The 22,168-nt window shown below is 39.2% G+C and overlaps 2 protein-coding genes and 1 long non-coding RNA gene across 4 annotated transcripts; all 3 read left to right on the plus strand.

Annotated features, from left to right (window-relative positions):
• Positions 1 to 437: 437 nt before the first annotated feature.
• On the plus strand, positions 438 to 1,218 carry LOC147625171 (uncharacterized). The gene is made up of 2 exons (XM_086818422.1): positions 438 to 686; positions 781 to 1,218. Exons 1-2 carry the CDS (start codon positions 529 to 531, stop codon positions 1,019 to 1,021), a joined length of 399 nt encoding a protein of 132 aa, XP_086674548.1. The 5' UTR covers positions 438 to 528; the 3' UTR covers positions 1,022 to 1,218.
• A 17,584-nt stretch (positions 1,219 to 18,802) lies between these two features.
• LOC147625172 (uncharacterized) lies at positions 18,803 to 19,571 on the plus strand. Its single transcript, XR_015268933.1, has 2 exons — positions 18,803 to 19,206; positions 19,393 to 19,571. It is a non-coding gene; the product is annotated as an uncharacterized LOC147625172 (long non-coding RNA).
• A 12-nt stretch (positions 19,572 to 19,583) lies between these two features.
• Positions 19,584 to 21,639, plus strand: LOC147625173 (glucan endo-1,3-beta-glucosidase 11-like). Of its 2 annotated transcripts, none has more exons than XM_086818425.1 (2): positions 19,584 to 19,841; positions 20,073 to 21,639. In XM_086818425.1, exons 1-2 carry the CDS (start codon positions 19,763 to 19,765, stop codon positions 21,155 to 21,157), a joined length of 1,164 nt encoding a protein of 387 aa, XP_086674551.1. In that variant the 5' UTR covers positions 19,584 to 19,762; the 3' UTR covers positions 21,158 to 21,639. The 2 variants fall into 2 exon arrangements, with proteins under 2 accessions (XP_086674551.1, XP_086674552.1); XM_086818426.1 differs by having other exon boundaries at positions 19,687 to 19,841; positions 20,086 to 21,639.
• The last annotated feature ends 529 nt before the right edge of the window (positions 21,640 to 22,168 follow it).

Genomic DNA, 22,168 nt, shown 5'->3' on the forward strand with positions numbered 1-22,168 from the left:
TTCACATCCACTACCTTCAATTCTTCAATGATCTCTATTAGTTCTTCCTAAGCATGATTACACTTTCATCAAGTGTCTCCAATTTTACTCTCCTTATATATAGGAGTGATGTGATTCAAGTTTTAATGATCTCGTCCAAAGTTTTGTCATTTACCTTTGTGCTTCCTAGAACTACATAAAAAGGCTAAACCTCCTTCACTTAGATACTTCTAAGTGAAGGAGGGATGGAGGTCACCAACAAACCATGGTTTGCTCATGGATTTCTCCATATAATCATGGCATGTGCTCACATAGTGCATACCGCATGCTCTCTCTCTCTCTCTCTCACACACACATATATATATATATATTCAAATCCGTGGGCCATAGGATGGAAATTGGTACTTTTCAATTTTGGGTCTCTCCATCTCCTTATTGGCCAAACAGATGCTGGGCTTATCCACATGTGACTGGATAAAGCTACATCTTGTAGCTAAGGCTAGGCGCGGAGAACCGCACTGTGCGATCTACCTGCTGTCAGACATAGCAATGGCAGCTGCTGCCTCTCTCAGTTACTCTACCGTTGTCTCTCCATGCGCCCATGCCAAGTCTTCCCTTCTATCCTCTCTGAATAGCTCACTCTCCTCGCCGTCTAGTAAATTACTCCTTCCGGCTCATCACCCTCGATGCTGTCGCTTCACCATGAGGTAATATTGCTGTTTCAAAGAAAAAGGAACAGAAGGCAAAACTAAGGTGTGTCAGCTGCTTCTGTACTTACAAGCATGTGTTGATCCTATGCAGCGCCGGTGATGGGGAGGCGAAGGTCTTCAATGTGGAGAAAGGAGCTGCCGGTGCGACGGCGTTAGCGTTGGCGGTTGCAGCGGCGATGGTGGTGCCGGAGATAGCGGAGGCAGCGCAGCCCGGAGTGTCGCCGTCTCTTAAGAATCTCCTGCTCAGTGTCTTGGCGGGGGGAGTGGTTCTGGTGGGCTTGGGTGGCGCTGTGGCCGGAGTGGCCACATTCGACCCCGTGAAACGAAGCTGATCTGTGTCTCTTTATGTTTACGAAGTTTATAATGCCTGAGGGCGACGCAGAAGTGCTGTTTGTACATAAATCTTGAATAGGGTTCCCGTTCTGGGTTTTAATCGTTCTGTTGAGTTCCTAACTCAGTTTAGCATATCGATCTTCTAGACTCGTCGTATCTGGTCTTAATCGAGATGATATAAGCTCCTCCCTTCTTTGATTTATCGTCACGCCATTGTGAGTTTAGTACTTACCTCAGTGCAATTAAGCTCTAATCTCACCCGACGAGATGTTGCACAGCACAGCCCGCCATTGATTACAAGGGTTCTCCCTTGATGTGAGCCTCGAGGTTTGCTAAAATGATAGTACTGAGTAATCACGAGCTAATTCAATGTTTCCTGCATTTCATCAAGGAGATAAATTATCTTTTCCTTGCCGTTGATCTAATGAGGTGAAGAGTTTTCATGTCTTTTGCAGTTTTAAACCAGCACTGCCTTCCTCGTGAAAAGCCATATGAGGACGAATATGGGTGAAATTATTAATTCAACCTTAGGCATAATTTCCCCACCGCCACTGCCCCCCGAGTCTCTCCTGCTCTCTGCTCTCTTCTTCCCTTAACTAACCAAATGAGCTCTCAATGGTCTCGTAGAAAATTGCTAGGCCTTAACAGGAAGAGTATGGGTGAATGCATGGAAATAGAAAATATATAGATGAATGCATGCTAATAGAAATGACAGGAAGGTGATTATGTCTTCTCTTCTCTTCTTTATCTCTATATTCTCTTAAGGTAGAGATTTTGCAAAGCTGCCACTTGGAAAAATTTGAACGTTTGGGAAGAGGTGGAGGTTTGAGGAATAGAAGTTGGTTTTGGCAGCCTCAAAAGACAGGCTAAGCAGTTTAAGCAGTGTAAATAAAAATTATGCGGGTGATTATAGTATCATTGCCTTCACAAGGACATGGAAGGGTGAATGTAAATAGAAAGCATTTGGAGGATTTGAAATCATTTGGAGGATTATCATTTTTTTGACCTTTAATTATTAGAGAAAGCAAGCAAATAGAAATTATTGATATTTTATTGACTTTTAACCATTAGTGAAAGCAAGTAAATAGAAAGTATTTAGAGGAACATCATTCTATTGACTTTTGATCATTAATCATTACTGTTGTAGAATATTTGTAATGGAAATGGAAATAACATTTTGGTGCTATATGTTGTGAATTTATTATCCCCCTCGTTTATTTATCCTTAAACTTCATTGCCTCCACATGTGTTTACTTGGAGGTGAAGATTAAATATACGATCATTTCAGTTTCTACAAAGCTAGGTGGAAGATAATATTCTCCACACTACAGAATCTATTGTGTTATTTCATTCAATAACAAAATATTATTAAAAAAAAGTACATTTTCTTGGAAGATTTCTCATATTGTGAAGATTTTGTTGATATTCCTCCTCCCATTACAGGTTCTTGTAATTGGTTAAATTGTCCTTATGTGAAGTTTGTGTAAACGAGACCCTCTTCACATTTCAAAAATTGAAAGTTGTGTAAACGTAGCACTCCTTGCACTTCATGCATCATATACTCTCTTTATGGTATAATAAAACACAACGATTATCTTGTTAGTTGTTCTAGAGGTGATTTTATTTAATACTTGATGCTATGTATATGTGCTTGCATAGATCAGGTGGTTGTTTTGCTTGTATATGATGCGAGTTGATTTGTTGAGAGAGATGTAATATCATTGTTTCGCATTAAAGCAACTAGTATTTAGTTTATCTAAATAATTGTTACCTCATGTTGATTTTTTTTTGTTGAATAGTTTCAATTTGAATGTTAAAAAATTATGGATTTGAGTAGACTCTGAATATGAATTAAAATGGAGATGGCAAGGAGGGACATTGAACGTGAACACTTTCTAGCTGTTAACATTATATTTATCTAAGTGTAAACACATGCACCATTTTGATTTATCATAGTTAGATCCATTAAATTTTTGGAAAAAAAATATATTTTTAAACTTTAAATGTTGGAAAAAAGTTAGTTTTTGTAAAAAAAGTTGAATTAAAAAAGTTAACCTGTTTAATGATTCAACATGTTATTTTGGATAATAGAATCAAAATGTTGTGTTTTGGAAAAGGTTACACATTGGGAGAGAGATTTCACCCAATCTTGAATGTAAGTTGAATTTCTATGTGTTACATGTTTAAGCGTGGTGCAAGTTTGATGTCTCGTATATCATATTTGAATTATCGTATCTATTTAGTTAATAAGAGTACAAGAGGATGAGGATATACTTGTGGTACACGATTATTTCCAAGTATATAGCCACATTCATAAAAAGTGTACATAGCCGTATGTATAATTGCCTTAGTTCGCACAGAGGGGGGAGAGGAAAATAACATGGGGGGGTCAAAATCGTTGTTACCGATGCTAGTAGTGCATATATCAACACTCTATGCAGGAAATATTTTTGGGTAGAATGGTGTAGCCAGCTGCAGATTCTAGATGGCTACACCATTTTGCCTATCCAATTGTACTTAAAATTGGTAGAAAACCTACATTTTATATTAGTTCAGAAAGATAATTACATTTTTCTTAATATGATGCCGATGTTGATCAAGGCATGGATAACAACACTTTGCATGCGTTAAACCATCACATGTACAAGTTAAAATGGCAACGCAAAATAGGTGTAACAAAATAATGTCATTTACATGAAAATGTTAATCCATATCATGAATAGCAACATGTCAAAAAATCATGTGTTTGTACACTTGGTCAATGCCTTTTTTGTATAGAGCTTATGCAATCTCAAGGTAATGCCTACTTTGAAGAGCCAGTTTCTTCTATTGATCTCTGCTCATGTCAGTGCGACGGCGGGAAATTTTCCTTTTGTGGTGAATTGCAATATGTTAAACTACCAATTACTTTGCATGGGTGCAGATTGAAGAGCAAGTAGTCTTGCATTTGGAAACTAATCAGCCACCCATGTAGACTACTCTCTTGTCTATTCTACTAAGGAAATCTGCTACTACATTTTCATTGTCAGGAGTGTGCACGATGGTGAACTGAAATTCTTGCAGTAGAAGCATCCACCTTGCTAACTTCACGGTCAGATCTGGCTTATTCACTAGATACAGTAGGGCTTGATGATCTACATGGAACACAAAGTGATTTCCTAGCAAATAATGATGGAATTTATTGACTGAGTAAATCAGTCCCAAGGCTTCCCTCTCAGCGGTGCTGTAATTTTTCTCGGCATTTGACAACATCCAACTAGCATAGTAAATGGGTCTGTACCACCCTTCTTCTGTCTGTTGCATCATCAGCACACTTCTAATTGTTGTATTCGATGCATCCCATGAATACATGGAAGGTCTTGTCCCATTTTGGTGGTTGGATGATTGGTGCATTATCAAGAATTTCAGATTTTAGAAGGCTTCCTTGCGCTCTTCTATCCAAAGGAATTCTACCCCCTTCTTTGTGAGGTTGTACAGTGGTTGTGCCATATCATCAAGGTACCTGAGGAATTGGTTGTGCCATTTAATTTGGCCCAAGAATTTGTTGAGCTCCTTCAAGTTTTGTGGTGGATTTAGCTTGCTTATCGTCTTGACCTTGGCTAGATCGATAGCAATCCCGTCCTTGGACACTATGTGTCCAAGGAGTGTTCCGACAGCACACACCTCCTGAATACACTGAAGTCATCCACAAACAAACACATGATTCAGTTAAGTAATCATAGAAAATTTCTTGTACCATGCGTTGAAATGTTGCCGGGTACATTCCGGAGTCCAAAGATCATGACGCTTGACGTGAATGCTCCCCACTTCGTGGATGAATGCGATCTTCTCCATGTCTTCAATAGCCATTTTGACTTGGTTGTATCCACTGAATTCATCCAAGAAAGAATACATTTTGTGGCCTGCTACAACATCCAGCATAGAGTCTATGAATGGCAAAGGAAATGGGTCTAGTATGGTTGGTGCATTCAGCTTCCTATAATCCACACAGACTTTGAGCTTGCCATTCTTTTCTGGTACGATCACAATGGGGCTTAACCAGGTTGATTTTTCTATTGGTTGGATGAATCCTACTACCAGCAGTTTTTCAATTTCCTCCTTGATTTGCTTAGCGTAGTTGGGATTCGTCACTGTTGTTGCTTGATCGGAACTGCATCTTCCTTCAGGTTTATTTTGTGTTGATAGAATCTTGGGTCACTTATGTAGTAAAAAGTTGCTATATAGCAAAAGTCATGAAAGCAATTACTATATAGTAATTAATCTAGGAAAACTTTCTTATACAACAATCTATATAGTAAAATATTGCTGTATAGTAATTGATAATAAAAAATTACTATATAGTAAAATATTCATATATAGCAAATCCATATGTAAAAAATAGCAAATATTCATATATAGCAAATCCATATGTAAAAAGTCACTATATTAATAACTAACAAATTACTATATAGTAATCTCTATGGTAAATTATTCCTATATAGCAAATCAATATTACTCCCTAGCCTTTATAAGGTGGAGAGTAGCATGCATTGGGTACACACATCGCAAGAGGCTAGTCTCCGTCTCACCACATCTAGCTCCTTCACTTATACACTATCGGAAAGCCTAGCAATGGTCATCCCAGCATTGTAGATGATTATGTCAATGGGCCTACACTCAAAACTCTCCACTATGGCTACAGCTACTACTGCACCTACATCACTCCCATCCACTGCCTACATGCACGTCCATGAACTTCATTAGCATGTAGATTAAGCTTATAAAAGCTTGACCTTTAGTATGATAAGTAAAAAGCTAATTTGAATAGAGCTTGTATTGTAGCATCCTTAATAAAGCTTGTATTGTGGCTTTTCTCCCAATGTTAAGCAGTTGGATCAACCACTCTGTGCAAAAGGACTCAACTGGCTGGAAGGAGTGGAAGATGATGAGGAAGATAGGATTTTAAAAGAAAATCCGGATTTAGTCTCTTTATTTAAGGTGAATGTTGACCGAATAGTGTCACAGTATGAGCCAAAAGATGTGGCGGTGCAACTAGCTGGGAACCATGGAAGACGGAATCCTAGCCAATTCAGAACAAAAAAACACCAGAGCAAAAAAATAAAGAAATCTATTTAGAAGCAAAAAAAGACATGTTCCCTAAAGAAATTAAGGCATTCATATCTGCCAGAGAAGCTCATGAGAAAAACATGCGAAAAAGTAGTTGGATGCAAGAAGATGAATTTTCTAGCATAACCTTAGGGGATGATCAGAACCCTTGAATAGTTCAAGTAAGTGCCAAACTTATAGAGGAATATAGACAATAATTGCAAGAATTGCTATCAGCATATAAAGATATTTTTGCCTAGAGTTACACGGATATGAAAGGTAATGACCCTAGATTTTATTAGCATAAGATTAATCTTAAAGAAGATGCACTTCCCATTCGACAAAAATAAAGAAATCTATTTAGAAGCAAAAAAAGACATGTTCCCTAAAGAAATTAAGGCATTCATATCTGCCAGAGAAGCTCATGAGAAAAACATGCGAAAAAGTAGTTGGATGCAAGAAGATGAATTTTCTAGCATAACCTTAGGGGATGATCAGAACCCTTGAATAGTTCAAGTAAGTGCCAAACTTATAGAGGAATATAGACAATAATTGCAAGAATTGCTATCAGCATATAAAGATATTTTTGCCTAGAGTTACACGGATATGAAAGGTAATGACCCTAGATTTTATTAGCATAAGATTAATCTTAAAGAAGATGCACTTCCCATTCGACAAAAATAAAGAAATCTATTTAGAAGCAAAAAAAGACATGTTCCCTAAAGAAATTAAGGCATTCATATCTGCCAGAGAAGCTCATGAGAAAAACATGCGAAAAAGTAGTTGGATGCAAGAAGATGAATTTTCTAGCATAACCTTAGGGGATGATCAGAACCCTTGAATAGTTCAAGTAAGTGCCAAACTTATAGAGGAATATAGACAATAATTGCAAGAATTGCTATCAGCATATAAAGATATTTTTGCCTAGAGTTACACGGATATGAAAGGTAATGACCCTAGATTTTATTAGCATAAGATTAATCTTAAAGAAGATGCAGTTCCCATTCGACAAAAATAAAGAAATCTATTTAGAAGCAAAAAAAGACATGTTCCCTAAAGAAATTAAGGCATTCATATCTGCCAGAGAAGCTCATGAGAAAAACATGCGAAAAAGTAGTTGGATGCAAGAAGATGAATTTTCTAGCATAACCTTAGGGGATGATCAGAACCCTTGAATAGTTCAAGTAAGTGCCAAACTTATAGAGGAATATAGACAATAATTGCAAGAATTGCTATCAGCATATAAAGATATTTTTGCCTAGAGTTACACGGATATGAAAGGTAATGACCCTAGATTTTATTAGCATAAGATTAATCTTAAAGAAGATGCAGTTCCCATTCGACAAAAGTGGTATCAGATGAATCTGAATTATGCCTGCCAAGTGAAAGAGGAAATTGACAAATTGATGAAAGTAGGTTTTATTTATCCAATTAACAAAGCCAATTGGGTGTATCCAATTGTTACAGTTCCAGAAAAGAATGAAAAATTGAGGGTATGTGTGGATTAACACAAACTAAATGTTGCCACAGTCACAGATCCTTTCCCACTTCCATTCACAGACTTACTTAAGACTGGATGCAGTTGGCGGTCATGAAATGTATTCATTACTTATTCACATTATTGGATGGATTCAGTGGGTATAATCAAGTAAGGATGGCACCAAAAGATAAAGAAAAGATGGACTTTTTCATAGAATGGGGGTGTTCACCTCTAATGTAATGACTTTTCGGCTGAAGAATGCATTGGCCACATTCTAGAGGATGGTCCAAGAATCTTTTATGAGTACCTCATAAAATTTATGAGGGTCTTTGTGGATGATTTTGATGTTTTCAAAAGGATCGCACGACATCTGTAACATTTAACATTGTTTCTATAGAGGTGCCGTGAAACCATATTGAGCCTGAATCCAGCAAAGAGTGCTTTTGCAGTAAGCAATGGAGCATTTCTTGGCCACACTATTTCAGAGATGGGCTAGTAGTGGATCCTCGGGGAAGGTGATTGTGATTTGTTTGATTGAAAGCTCCACACAACACTAAAGAATTAAGAAGATTCTTGGGACATATCACATGGCATACAAGGTTTCTTTGATATTTGGCACATGTGGCATGTCCACTATATCTTCTCACAAAGAAGAATGCTCCCTACATCTGGAATGAGGAATGTGAACAAGCATTCCGGAACTTGAAGATGATGTTATCTGCAACACCAATTGTGCAATTTCCAAATTGGGAGAGGCAATTTCATGTTTTTGGGAATACATCATATGTTGCCATCATCAGTAGTGTTTTAATGCAAGAGACCAAGGCTGGAAGGTTTCATCTAATTTATTATGCCAGTTGCATGCTTTCTATAGCCGAAAGTAATTACTCCATGACAAATAGAGAAGCTCTAGGTATGGTGATTCTGTTAACAAGTTTAGGCATTATCTTTTGGGTAATGGATTTGTTTTTCATGTCGATCGTCGCAATGCATTAATTTATTTGGTGAGGAAGCCTAATCTTACAGGCAAATTGGCAAGATGGATAATGTTGCTGCAAGATTTTGAGTACACCATTGAACATAGACCCAACGATGATCATTTAGTTGCCAATTTTCTATCTTGGATAGAATCCAGAGAGCCAGTGGATGGTGTTCTGGATCAGATTCTGGATGTAGAATTGTTCATTCTAGATATCCCACTCAGAACACATGGTATGATGAAATGTTGTTGTTCTTGATTAATGGATCATTTTTAGAAGGCATGAGCCGAGATCCTTCCCAACCACTAGCTTAGAGAACAGGCAACAAGTATATATTTGTAGCCATGGATTATTGCACTAAATGGGTGGAAGCCAATGCTCTTAGAGATAATACAGTTGTATTCATTGCCAAATTTTTATATGAAATGATTATGATCAGGGTGGACATTCCTTGAACTAAGCCATATGGAGTCTAACTCAATATCATAGGATTATCCATAAAAGGTCCATAGTTTATTATCCGCAAGAAGCCAATGATCAGGCTGAATCCACTAATCACATAATGTAGAGAATCCTGAAGAAGATAGTGAATGACAATAGAACAAATTGGGATCGAAAGCTGTATTCAGCACTCTAGGCATTCATATCAGCATATAAAGTGGCATCTGGAAGTACTCCCTTCTCATTGGTTTATGGTTTCGAAGTGGTATTACCAATGAAATTTATAATTCCTAGTTTCATGGTGGCAGTAACTCAGATTATCGTTGGAAGAATCCATCACACATCGGCTAGAGCAGTTTGTTGGCATTAGGAGAAAAAAGTCTCTAGAGCAACTGGAATGCTGATGTCATCAGAAATGGCAGAAGCTTTTTGTGGACATAAATGCTAAATTTAAAATTTTTGATGTAGGTGATTTGGTCTTATCATTTAATTCTAGAATGGGTCCACATTTGGGTAAACTCAAGTTAAGGTGGATAGGCCCATACCGGATATCCACAAAGCTTGACATCGAAACATTTGAAATACTATCATTAGCTGGTGTGAAATTGTCAAAGCATGTAAATGGATTTAGATTGAAGTCTTATTTTAGAAGGCTACCAGCCAGTACCTGTGCCAATGTGTACTGTTTTTGTCACACACTCATATAACATGTGTCCATGTCTAGGTAGTGATCATGCATTGGCTAGTTTGCATGGCTGTTGGGTTATCAAAGTTCATTTGCATGAGGTGCAAAAGAATGGTGTAATTAAAACAATGTCGCATTTCAGATTTATTATAGAGATGATTATTCTTACTCATAAAATGACATATATGTCAAAGAAGGCAATGGGATTATCTTTATATGCATCAGCTGGAAACCCTATTGTGTGGGCTCATATTCTTTTTCACTAGTTATAGGCAGAGTTGAAGAGCATAGGTCCTCAATTGAAAACAAAGATTGCATTTTGTAAAAACTGTAAATAGAGGCCAATCTTTGTTTTCAATTGAGGACCTATGCTCTTCAACTCTGCCTATAACTCAATGTCGCATTTCAGATTTATTATTACTCATAAATTGACATATATGTCAAAGAAGGCAATGGGATTATATTTATATGCATCAGCTGGAAACCCTATTGTGTGGGCTCATATTCTTTTTCACTAGTTATAGGCAGAGTTGAAGAGCATAGGTCCTCAATTGAAAACAAAGATTGGCCTCTATTTACAGTTTTTACAAAATGAAGTCCCAACTAGTGTGCCAAGTCCATTGATAGCAGAGCAGCAGAGCACTAGGGCTACTCCATGGAGAAAAGAAAACAAAGAAATCTTATGATAGAACGACTTCGGATGAGGCTACTGGCACTGGTGCAAATGCATAAATCTAAAAGGAAAACCAGCATGTTTCCAGCACTTTGGAGGAAGTCCACAACCAAGGAAGTCAGGATGGTGCAGGCCCATCCGGACCAATTACCTTTGTGGAAGAGGTGGACACAAACTTATTAACGGCTACATGTCAGTACATCACAAAGTGTGCCACAAAAACTTCAAAGGTAGTTACAAGCCTAACAGTCAGAAGGATGCTTTGCACAAAGAACTAAGTTCTATAAAAGCTAAGCTAGAGAAGAAAAAATTAGAGCTAATAGCACTTTCTACAGTTAAACAAAGACTACAAATTTTGGAAGCTAAGCAAATGCATGTACAACAAACTGTACAAAATCTTCATTCTGAAATACATGAGGCTAATCAAGTCAAAGCACAAATGCAGTAGGGGATTATATATTTTCAAAGAAAATATACAAATGCATAACTTAAATGTCAGAAAATATTAATGCAACATAAATTTTGTCTGGAGAGCAACATGAGAAAGAAGCCCAAGCTGACAGAGCCAATCTTCAAATTTTGTAGAGTAGCCTTAATGCTTTAGATACAAATAAAGATATAGATGTATATGAAATGTCAACGCGCATGATGTAGATAACTATGAAGTTAGAATCAGAGATCTAATGGAGAATTTATATGCTGGTTATCTTAAAGAATTTTAATACATCATTGATCATGCATGTCGTTAAGAAAGGTGTTAGGGTAGGAAATAACCTGCCATAATAACTTTATACACCTTAGCTTAGGGATAGCTTAGGAATAGGATTCTAATAGTCACAAGTGTCATAAATATATACATGTCTCAACAAGCGCTAGTTGTAATCATTCTTGAATGTATGGAAAAAAATCAAGAAGGAGAGCTTTGAGTCTACTTTCTATTTTTTGCATTGTCTATGCAGTGTCATATTCATTTGCAGTATGTGTAAGTAAATTGTCCATTGTCTGTGCAATGTCATATTCGTTTGCAGTATCTGTAAGTAAATTGTTTATTATTTAATTCTACAATAATGTTTATTGTTAAATCTTTTTTTATTGTGTTGGCTCATCTACCAATAATCAATAATTTTTCAAAGCTAAAGCTAAAGTAAAGGTGTACTAGCATTCGTTGGAGTGGTCACACAAATGGTTTTGCAGATATGGAGAGCCTTGGTGCTACTCGTGATTTTTAGTACACCTAGATGCCTTATTGGATAGGATAGATAATTTTTATACAGTCCTAGCATGTTGAAAGTTGGAGAAGAAGAAGTCATGTAAGCTCTCACATCGATCTTATGGTTTGAGTAGTGAGGGAGAGGATGACAGTTCTAGTAATGATGATGACATTGCTTGCCATGTTCATGGATTTGATAAGATCATGATTTGCAGTCATGAAGATACTCAATCTGTTGTTGTTACCCCTTGGATGGTCAAAGTTCTCCAAATGCTAATTCTTAAGGTACTATTATTGATTATTGATTATGAGGATTATCTGATGTTAGCTAGTGATGTTGTTCCTAGTGTGGCAACTACATCGGATTATGATCAGCACATTATGGATGAGTCTCTAGCCAAGTTAGATCATGCTACATTTGATTTTCAATAGCATACAATGGATTACAATGATGAATCAGAAATGTTGGTGCTTGCAAGGATACTGACAGAGATGCTGTGAGACTGAGACAGAAGAGATGCCGACAAAAGTGGTGATGGCGGTGATGCTGGAGGAAGCAGAGCAATACTTTTCACATATCAGCAATTTGTCAATGGCACAAAGAGAATGAGCAGCCAACAATTGATGAAGAGGATGCAGATGTACTTTTTGAGCAGGTAGATGAAATACATGCTTAGCTAGATGCATGGGACATGTTTTCACTTGAATGTGCACTTGATGCCAAGGCTAGCTTTGCCGAAAAGTTTCCAGCCTGCAAGTTTTATTCTAACTATATACTGGCATTCATACAATAGATCTAGATTGGGTTTCAGATCAGTCCTCCCAAAAGAAGTGATGCAGGATGGGAAGTTCTCACAAATCTATAATGAAGACTTAATGGCACGGGAAGACCATGGTGTCCCAGAAGCATCTATTAACATAATTTTTTTTAAGAGGGATGCTCCACCTAGTGGATGGAGGGTTACCCAATCGTAGGATGTAAGGAGAGGGGAAACATGCAGTGAGCTAATAGGAAACCCAGATGCATGAGGTGGAAAAGACTCCAAGCATAGAGGATACTAAAGATGAGAGTTACCTTGACAGCCAAGATGATGGGATAAGTATGATGGGGGTTAAAGGGTACATGGGAGAACCAGGAGGAACGAAAGTCTCAGGAGGAGTTCTCGGATGTCCTTAGCTTCGCCCCAAGCGATTCACTCTTAGAAAAGTTATGATATCACGTGAGTGTACAAGAGGGAGTTTTTTTCAAATGAGGCATAAGCTTATAAGGAAGGGGTAAGGCCATGTATTTAGGTGAATACTAAATCTTAAATTTAAGATAAGGGGAGGAGGCCTCGTGGGGGGGTGTGATTTATAGTGATGATTTCCTAGTACTTAGCATCTATTTCTTGGTAGCATGCATGAAGTACTTATGTTCGCTCAATAAGGTTCAAAGTAACATACTTTAATCATGCTTAGCATCTATTTCTTGGTAGCATATATGAAGTACTTATGTTCGCTCAATAAGGCTCAAAGTAACATACTTTAATCATGCTTAGCATCTATTTCTTGGTAGCATATATGAAGTACTTATGTTCGCTCAATAAGGTTCAAAGTAACATACTTTAATCTAAGAAGAGGGGGTGTGTAAATGATAGAGAAAAAACATAGATATAAGGAAGGGGGGTGACATAGCCATTTTTAGAAGGTATCCTTATAAGCTTAAATAGGGGGTGTTATCATCTTATGAGCATCATATATAGGGGGTTTTCTTGAGGTTTGCATGCAAGTAACTTCCCCCTTTATTGTTGAGTGAATCCCCCGAGGAGCTTTGCATATCAGATGGATCATCCCAGAGCTTGGTGGCTAGCTAGGATGTGATTCCTAATAATCATGAGAAGGACTCTCACATGCATGATGAAGATGCAATGATAAGGGAGGATTAGTTCCCATGGATACTTCAGGATATGTTATGCTTGTGTGGAGGATGTCCGAGTGCTATTCAAAGATTTTAGTAGCTGGTGTTTGTCTACAAGTTTCATGCAAAATATCTAATGATCTGACATTGTCGGATACGCCTAATGATGTGAAGCCCAAGAAGCATATCCAACTGGTGGAGGAGTTTCGCAAGAAGGTAGAAGATCTAATTTGGCCAAAAGTGGTCGAGGGTGTGATTATGATTGAAGGGCTGAATCAGAATGTTGTGCTATGCAGCGCATAGGGAGGAAGGAGCTGATTGATGTACTGGATACTACTTTGGTGTATTCTTTGCAGGACTATGATGTGGATGTAGTGGGGTGCATTTGGTCCTTGACCACACTCTTTTGTGCTACTTGGTTGCTTTTTATAGTGAGATGAGATGCCATATTCTTCACGGAAGATACTTGGAGTGTTGTGCCATTCATGGTACATCAACATGCAGTAGAGCAGATGCTGGAACATCATCGATATATTTCCTAGATAGGCGATGAAATGCCTATGCTATGTCCGCTTTACGTCGATGGAGTGTGGACATCATTATTCATGCATGGTTTCACATATTCATATTGTATGATATAGCATGGTATAGCATGTATATGTTATGTGCACAACATTGGCATGACCCTATCATGTTTTGTGGCACGGATTTGCTATTCGATCCATGTGTGTGCCATGTGCTTGGTGGCCGTGTGCACTCACTCTACCTTTAGCTCAATGGAACCCATTTATTAATTTGCCATTTGAATCTAATCTTAGAACCTTAGGACCTTTCACATACCATGTATTTTCATATCCCCATGAGCACATGCACATTATAACTACCTAGTTGTCTTGTATTCGACAGAACAACAAGCAATTCAATGAAGGAGAAGCAGGTTTCAATGTCAATCTCTATATATCTCTATGTACTATTTCTTTGATCTTTATACACATGCAAGTGTGCCTTCTAGTGTTCTTTAGACATTGAGGCTATTTACCTTTAACAATCCTAATCTCCTCATCTCAAAGCAATGAGCTTAACTCCTCAAATGTGAACACTCCTCAAATGTGAGGGGAGTAGGATAGACACCCACATTTAAAGACGTAACAAAACTATCTTACTTAGACAGTAATACCTTTAGATAGCCACACAAGTGAGATTTGAGGAGAGCACACTCATGCCGATTATACAACCATCTCATCACATAGATTTTTTATTCTAGTGAGAAATGCCTCCACCATTTCACCTTCATTTAGCTTCTCTTGTTGAGATTTTGAATCCCTGAGGGATTTGTGGTTTTGTACTAGTGGGGCTCTATAACAAGGTCCATGCTTCTACAGTTGTGGAGACATGTTGCACAATGGTCTCACCACACTATCTTCCCAACACACTCATGCCTGTTGTGTAGCCATCCACTCACATAGATCTTTGATTCTAGTGAGAGAAATGCCTCCATTGTTTTACCTTCATTTAGCTTCTCTTATTGAAGCTGATTTTTGAGATTGTGAATCCTTGAGGGATTTGTGGCCTAGTACCCCTTCGTCTCCAAGCTTGGACAAGGTCGGCACAAGTGATATAGGATTGTTGTTTTTGCATCCCTTGTTGGTAGCGGCGGGTGGACATCAGCACTAATAACGGTGTCCCAAATTTTCATAGTAGGAAATAATAGCCTTAAGCTTGAACTTCTAGAGAGGATAATTGCTTCCGTTAAGCTTTCCATCTCGCGAAAGATGCCATTTCTCTAAGGGGTTGTTAGACAACATTTAGAAAAGAAGTTTTATACAGAGCTAGAGCTCTAAACCCTGTTGAGATATCGAGCTCAACTAGTGCTATGATGGACATTGATGACCCGCCTGGGTGATAGCTTCTGCATCTACACCACTAGCATGGTTGGTGAGATTATGGGTGATATGCGGCCAGTGGGATGACAGGCTGTGTGACAACCATTTTGGATTACTAGAGACTGGCATAGTTATAGTTCCAGCTCATTTAGTCGGGTTCACATTATGGACTGACCCTTGTATGTTGTAGTAGTTGAGTACTAACTCATATAGTGTGTACTCTTATCTTTATGTTATGTTGGTTGAGTAGAGAAGAAGAAGATAGAAGAAAATTCAACTATCCATCTCTCTCTTGTATCTTGCTCTCTCTTTTGTGTGTGTGTAGAGAAGAAGAAGATAGAAGAAAATTCAACTATCCATCTCTCTCTTGTATCTTGCTTGCTAGGGTTTGAAGCTCTCCCTCTCCCCCATATTCTCTTTAAATCCTGATACCATGTAAGAGGAAACAATATGTGGTGTGTACAAGAGAACCCTCACAAGAAGTAGGTTCTTTCACATCACATCAGAAGAAGTAGGTTCTTTCACATCACAAAACTTTAACACGCAAATTGCTCAATAAGATGGATATAGAAGAATGTTGTATTACTGAAGTGATACAATAGATGGCAAATCCCCACACACGTGTCCTTCTAGAGCTTTGATGGCTGACCTGGAGCTGTTAAGATGGAGGCTGTATGCTAATAGAAGCTAGGAAGTAAAATCATAGTGATGCCTATCCAACTATGCTAATAGAAGCTAGGGAGTAAAATCATAGTGATGACTATCCAACTATGAGGAGAAGCGGCTGGCTGTGTATCTATATAGGCTGTATGCTAATAGAAGCTAGGGAGTAAAATCATAGTGAAGACTATCCAACTATGAGGAGAAGGGCTAGCCGTGTATCTATATAGGCCTATATACGCGAGTGGCCATGACATGACTGCTTAGGTCCACAATCATAGTTAGTGCTACCTTCCGCATGTAATGAAGGGATATTTTAAATGCCAAGATTGTAAATAGAGTAATATGCATTATTAGATGGCAACTATAAATAGAGTCATGGGCTGATGATGAGGACTTTTAGATCATTTGTATTTTAGACTAGTACTATCTTTCTAAGGCTTTCATGGGAGATGGGGCTCGGGATCCTCCATATGTGGATTACCACATGGCTTCCTTGGGTATAGCTTTGTGTGATTAGGACTTTTGTGTGATTAGGACTTTTGGATTATTTGCATTTTGGACTTTGGTCTTTCTTGGAGTACAACCTTTGATCCTTCATGTGTATGGCTTTCTTGGGTATAGCTTAGACCTATACCTTTGTATCTTAATCTTCATCTTGTTGATGCTATGCACATGCCATGGATCTATGAAGTTTACATACTTTTTCTATTGTTCTTGATTTCTTGATCTTCATTTTGTTGATGCTATTATGCACATGCCATGGATCTATGGACTTTATATACTTTTCTATTTTGTGTAATTTTTGTAATTTCTTGACTTTTTTGTGAATGCCTTGCTTACACCATAGTGTAGAGTCGGCCCATAAAGATGTACCAGAAACTATGCAGTAATGCATAGCAAGTTCTCGCATGGCCATCCAAGCTCATCTTGGGTCCCATTAGGGCCCCGTAATGTCAGGATAGGATGTCCAAGAGTAAAGTCTACCTACTCCATGTGTGGATCATTATGAGATAATGGTCTAGTGTAGCATATAGTCTATTTGATAGTGTGCCAAATCTAATCCAAACTATCCCTAAACCATCTGGCCTCCGAGGCCACCTTCCTGTGTGAATATGGGGATGTCGAGCATTCGGGCTACTCAACTATGTCTACTCCTCTCATAATGGGGACCATATAAGCATGAGCTAGCTACTAGTGCTTGGACAATACAATATGAGGGTGGAGCATTGATATCCAACATGGACTACAGGTACATGGATATACAAATGCAAAATTGGGCTGATAATATCTCGAACATGAGATCTACAAGCGGCTTTATGTTTTCCTTTTTTTGGGGATCAATAATAATTATATATATTACCTCAAAAACTGTCCAAAAACAAAACCAACTTGAGAACAACCAAGCAACCTATAAACTACTGAACTTTACAAATCATTTTTATCCTCATTTAGGATTCTACACAGAAAATCTCATCTCTCCTTCTCCATCAAAAAACACAACTGCTCCCAGGAGATCTAATAGCCCAACAGGATGCAGGCCTCCATCATCGCTTCAGGAGTGCAGAAAGAGCCCATGGATAGGATGCTGTCATTTATTGAGAGTGTTACTACTAGCAAGAGCAGAAAGAAGCAACCACCAACGGTTGCTTTGTTGAGTACAAAGGGTAGCGTAGTTGTAGAAGCTACTGGCAAATATGGGAGAGCCCACGGATAGGGATGTTGTCATTTATTGTGACAACATGAGTAGCATACGAGTAACCTAGTGTATCATGTTAGAATGAAGCACATTGAGGTGCATTATCATTTTGTGAGGGAGAAGGGTTTAGCATATGATGTGGATTTGGTGTATGTCAGCACAAAGGATCAAGTAGCTGAAAACTTCACAAAGGCATGGGATACAAAGAAGACTCGTAGGTTCAGGAGCTTACATAGAGTTCGAGGTAGAGAGTTGAGTTTGAGGGAGAGTGTTGAGGTATTGACCTCAACTAGTGTGGGTATGGGTGACACACCAAGACGACAGCTCCACACCTACAACACTGGCATGGTTGGTGAGACTATGGGTGATATGTCGCTAGTCGTTTTTACAGGCTGTGTGATAGCCACTCTGATGTATTAGAGTTATGGCATAGTTATAAAGCTAGCTCATGTAGTTGGGTTCACACTATGGACCGGCCTTTGCATGTTATAATAGGAGAGCATTTTCCCTTACAATATGTACTTACAATATGTACTCTTATCTTTATGTTATGTTTGTAGAGAAGAAAGAAAGATATATTAACCTCTCCTAAAGGCCAAAATGGCCCATGAGACCAAAACAAGGTACAACTGATGATGATGTCTCATCATAACAAATCTGAAAGAAAGAATGAAAATAGTAACATCCTAAGAGAGCTAAGAGCTGAAAGCTGAACCGCTGAATTGTCACGGTAAACTTCTCCACTGTGGCGGGCAATGATGGCTCGAATTTGCCGATGGTGAGGGAGTCGTGGACGCGATCCTCGAAGACGAGAAGAAAATTCAGTTGTGTGTATTTCCTTTTAAGGAGCTCAGGCTCACCCTCTCCCATGCATTCTTCTCGCATCGTGGTGAAAGTGCAATCTTAGACATTGCTTTTGAAGCCTAGAGCCCGAGGGCATTGGCAAAGCCGCATTGGCACCAGTGTGAGGAAAAAAATCCCTTCTTTAGGGTATTTTTCATGGCTAAAAACAGGTAAATAATTTTGAGATTTTTAATTAAAAATCCGATAGATTTGCTGAACGAAAAAAAAAACAGCAAAGGCAAATACGTCTCTTTATTTTGATTGGGTCGTGTCTCCTTATTTTGACTGGTTCTTTTTTCTGACACAGAAACGCTGAGAATCTGCCTCTGCAGAAACCTGCAGGAGAATCGCTATTATGTCATAATTTTGCAATAAGATCGAAGAGAGATTTGCAGCCGAGAAGAGAGAGAGAGAGAGAGAGAGAGAGAGTCCTTCTCCCGTTCTTTTCCCTTGGAAGGATAGCGGGGTATAGCTTGTGGGCGAGGCCACAAAACACTCGTCTGGATCTACATGCTCTGTCTATGGCAGCAGCTCTTGAAGGTGGAGGCCAGAATCCCTCGCCTCTTTCTGGCTGCTGAGGATCGCTTGAATCCACCCGGTTTCGAATCTCGCATTCGGGCAGAGTCAGCTGTGAACCCAAGGTTGAAGGTAGCGTCTTCTTCTTTCTTTAATTTATCTTATACACACACACACATATAAATGTAAGGAGGACCCCAATTATAATCAATCATTCATCAAGTCCCCAGGACATGGAATTTATGCCAATCATGCGGTATTGCCCTTATCAATGATTGCATGCAAATGGAAATGATGATAGGCCTTTGATTTTGCCAGGAGAGACAAGCGATTTGGGAGAATATCTGGCCTTCTTATCTCTAGCTAAGACGGCTTGTTTTGCTTTTGATGGCTTGAGAGAGAGTCAAGAGGATTAGACACAAAAGGAAAGCCAAATCAAGGAGCATTCTCCCCCCCTCTCTCTCTCTCTCTCTCTCTCTCTCTCTGCTTTTGATGGCTTGAGAGAGAGTCAAGAGGATTAGACACAAACGGAAAGCCAAATCAAGGAGCATTCTCCCCCCCCCTCTCTCTCTCTCTCTCTCTCTCTCTCTATATATATATATATATATATATATATATACATATACTTTATGCCTACTTAACCCCATCTTCTGGGTTTTCTCTGTTTGATTTTACATCCTCCTTGGCCATGGCAATGATGAGAATGTGGAAGCATGATGAATTCTTAGAGATTGCTCTGGCCATGCTTCTACTCACTGCCTTTTCAGGTAAATCACATCTACCAATTCCTTCTCTTTTTTTGTTTGTGTGTGTGAGTGTGTGCTTGTGTGTGTGTGTGTGTGTGTGTGTGTGTGTGTGTGTGTGTGTGAGAGAGAGAGAGAGAGAGAGAGAGAGAGATTATTGTTTCTTTCTTTTTTTTGGGTGGGGGGGGGGGGGGTTGCTTATTGCCCCATCAAACCCTTTGTTGACAGGATGATTTTCTGACTAATCTGTTGCAGGTCCTGGTTTCAGTGCTCTTGCCACTGTGCCCTTAGGCATCAACTACGGAATGAAGGCCAACAACCTCCTTGCTCCAGCAGAAGTCGTGTCTTTGATTCAGTCCATCTCTATCTCCAAGGCCAAGCTCTACGACACAGATCCATTGGTGCTCTCAACATTCAGCAACACAGACATCTCCTTCCTGGTTGCGGTAGCCGATGACCTCGCGGGCCTCGCAAGTCTGGCTGTTGCAACAACTTGGGTTCAGCAGAATATCCTAGCCTACTATCCCGACACCGACATTATTGGCATAGTGGTTGGCAATGAGATTTTAAGCAGCAACGTCACCACCCAGATGCCTCAAATCCTCCCTGCCATGAAGAACATATACTCTGTTCTCAGCACTCTAGGCCTCCAGAAGAAGGTCATGGTGTCAACGGCTCATGCCTTTTCTGTCCTCTCTTCTTCGTATCCGCCCTCGGCCGGGGCCTTTAACTCAACCATTGCAAACACCTACATGAAGCCCATCTTGGAGTTCCTCTCTCAAACGGGTGCCCCTTTCATGATCAATGTATATCCCTTCTTCGCCTACAAAGACAGTCCCGGGACAGTCTCGCTGGATTATGTGCTTTTTGAAACAAATCCGGGCGTGGTCGATGCCAACACGGGGCATCGGTACTACAACATGTTTGATGCACAGTTGGATGCGGTTTACTCCGCGATTGCTGCCCTGGGTTATCAGAATATATCAATCTTAGTGTCGGAAACCGGGTGGCCATCAGCAGGTGACTCTAACGAGCCAGGGGCGTCCGTCCAGAATGCTCAAACTTACAATGTCAACTTGTTCAAGCACTTGTCGTCCAACCAGGGTACACCTCTCAGACCCAATACAAGCATGGATGTGTATCTCTTTGCACTCTTTAATGAGGACTTGAAACCAGACCCAACATCAGAAAGACATTATGGTCTATTTCAGCCAGATGGAACAAAGGTGTACAGCTTTGATTTTTCACAGTCATCATCTTCTGTAGACCATCATAGAGTACATTGGGCTTTGAAGGTCGGATGTATGCTATTTGCATCCTTGTGTTTGTCAAGTCTATGATGGGGTATTGCATAATGGTGGAAGCGCTAGTAATTCTTTGATTTTGGTGGCCAATAAGGATTGGTTTTTTATTGGCATTTTGGGGGCACGGGCTTGACTTAGGAGAGAGTATGGGTCTATATGATACGTGCACGAGTGCACACGGTCATGCTCATGCACACATGGCATGTGCAGGCATGTGTTAATTTAACTGTTTCTCAAAACTAGCAATGAAACCTAGAGAGGCTATCCTGCGATGCTGGTCTTAAGCTCTCCTCGTTAGAACAAAGTATGCAAAAACCCACATCATGATGATTTTAGAGACTTTCAATGGGATTGTTTTTTAGTTGTCACAGTCTCTCGGGCCTGCTGCCACCCATTACTATAAGCACATTAGAGTTCAACCAGTAGTGTTTGGTGAAGACAAATTATGGGCTCTCATTTCCTTCCCTCTCCCATTTGTATTTTAATATTTCTTAAATACACCTGTTGAAATTTTCTCGGAATTCTCTTGTTGGCCTCTTATACTTGTACTGCTGGCCCTCATCTTCTTTGCATATGTGTTTGTGGTACCATCCCCATGTACCATAATTCTTTGGGTTGTACATTGTAAAATTTAAAAAAGTATCAGTCACTGCCATGGGTTGGTGTCTTGTGCAATTCTAGCTTTACAATGCTTGCTCTTTATATGTGTTTTCTCTATTTTAGGACTTGTTTTTTGCTTTGGGCGTTATGTAAGTATTCCAGAAGACTCAATTAAATGTTACTTTGGAGGCAACATTGAATCATACACTATCAAGTGTGTATGATCAGCCTTTATGAAGCAATGATCATGGTATGAGGCTACAATTTGATGGGTAGTGCTTTGTGTCGATGGAAAATATAATTTGGTTTACATCAAAGTAGTAGCCAGCTGAGCAAAAAATGTTTCACCACATGGAAAATTTAGTAGACAACTAAGTTGTGTACTCAAATGTGTTTATTTTGTCAAGAGGTTGGATGAGGCCTTATGGAGAAGTCTTTTGCAATTTC

This window comes from Cibotium barometz, chromosome 24 (genome assembly GCF_041138505.1).
Source record: "Cibotium barometz isolate CiBa-2024 chromosome 24, ASM4113850v1, whole genome shotgun sequence".
NCBI lineage: Eukaryota > Viridiplantae > Streptophyta > Polypodiopsida > Cyatheales > Cibotiaceae > Cibotium > Cibotium barometz.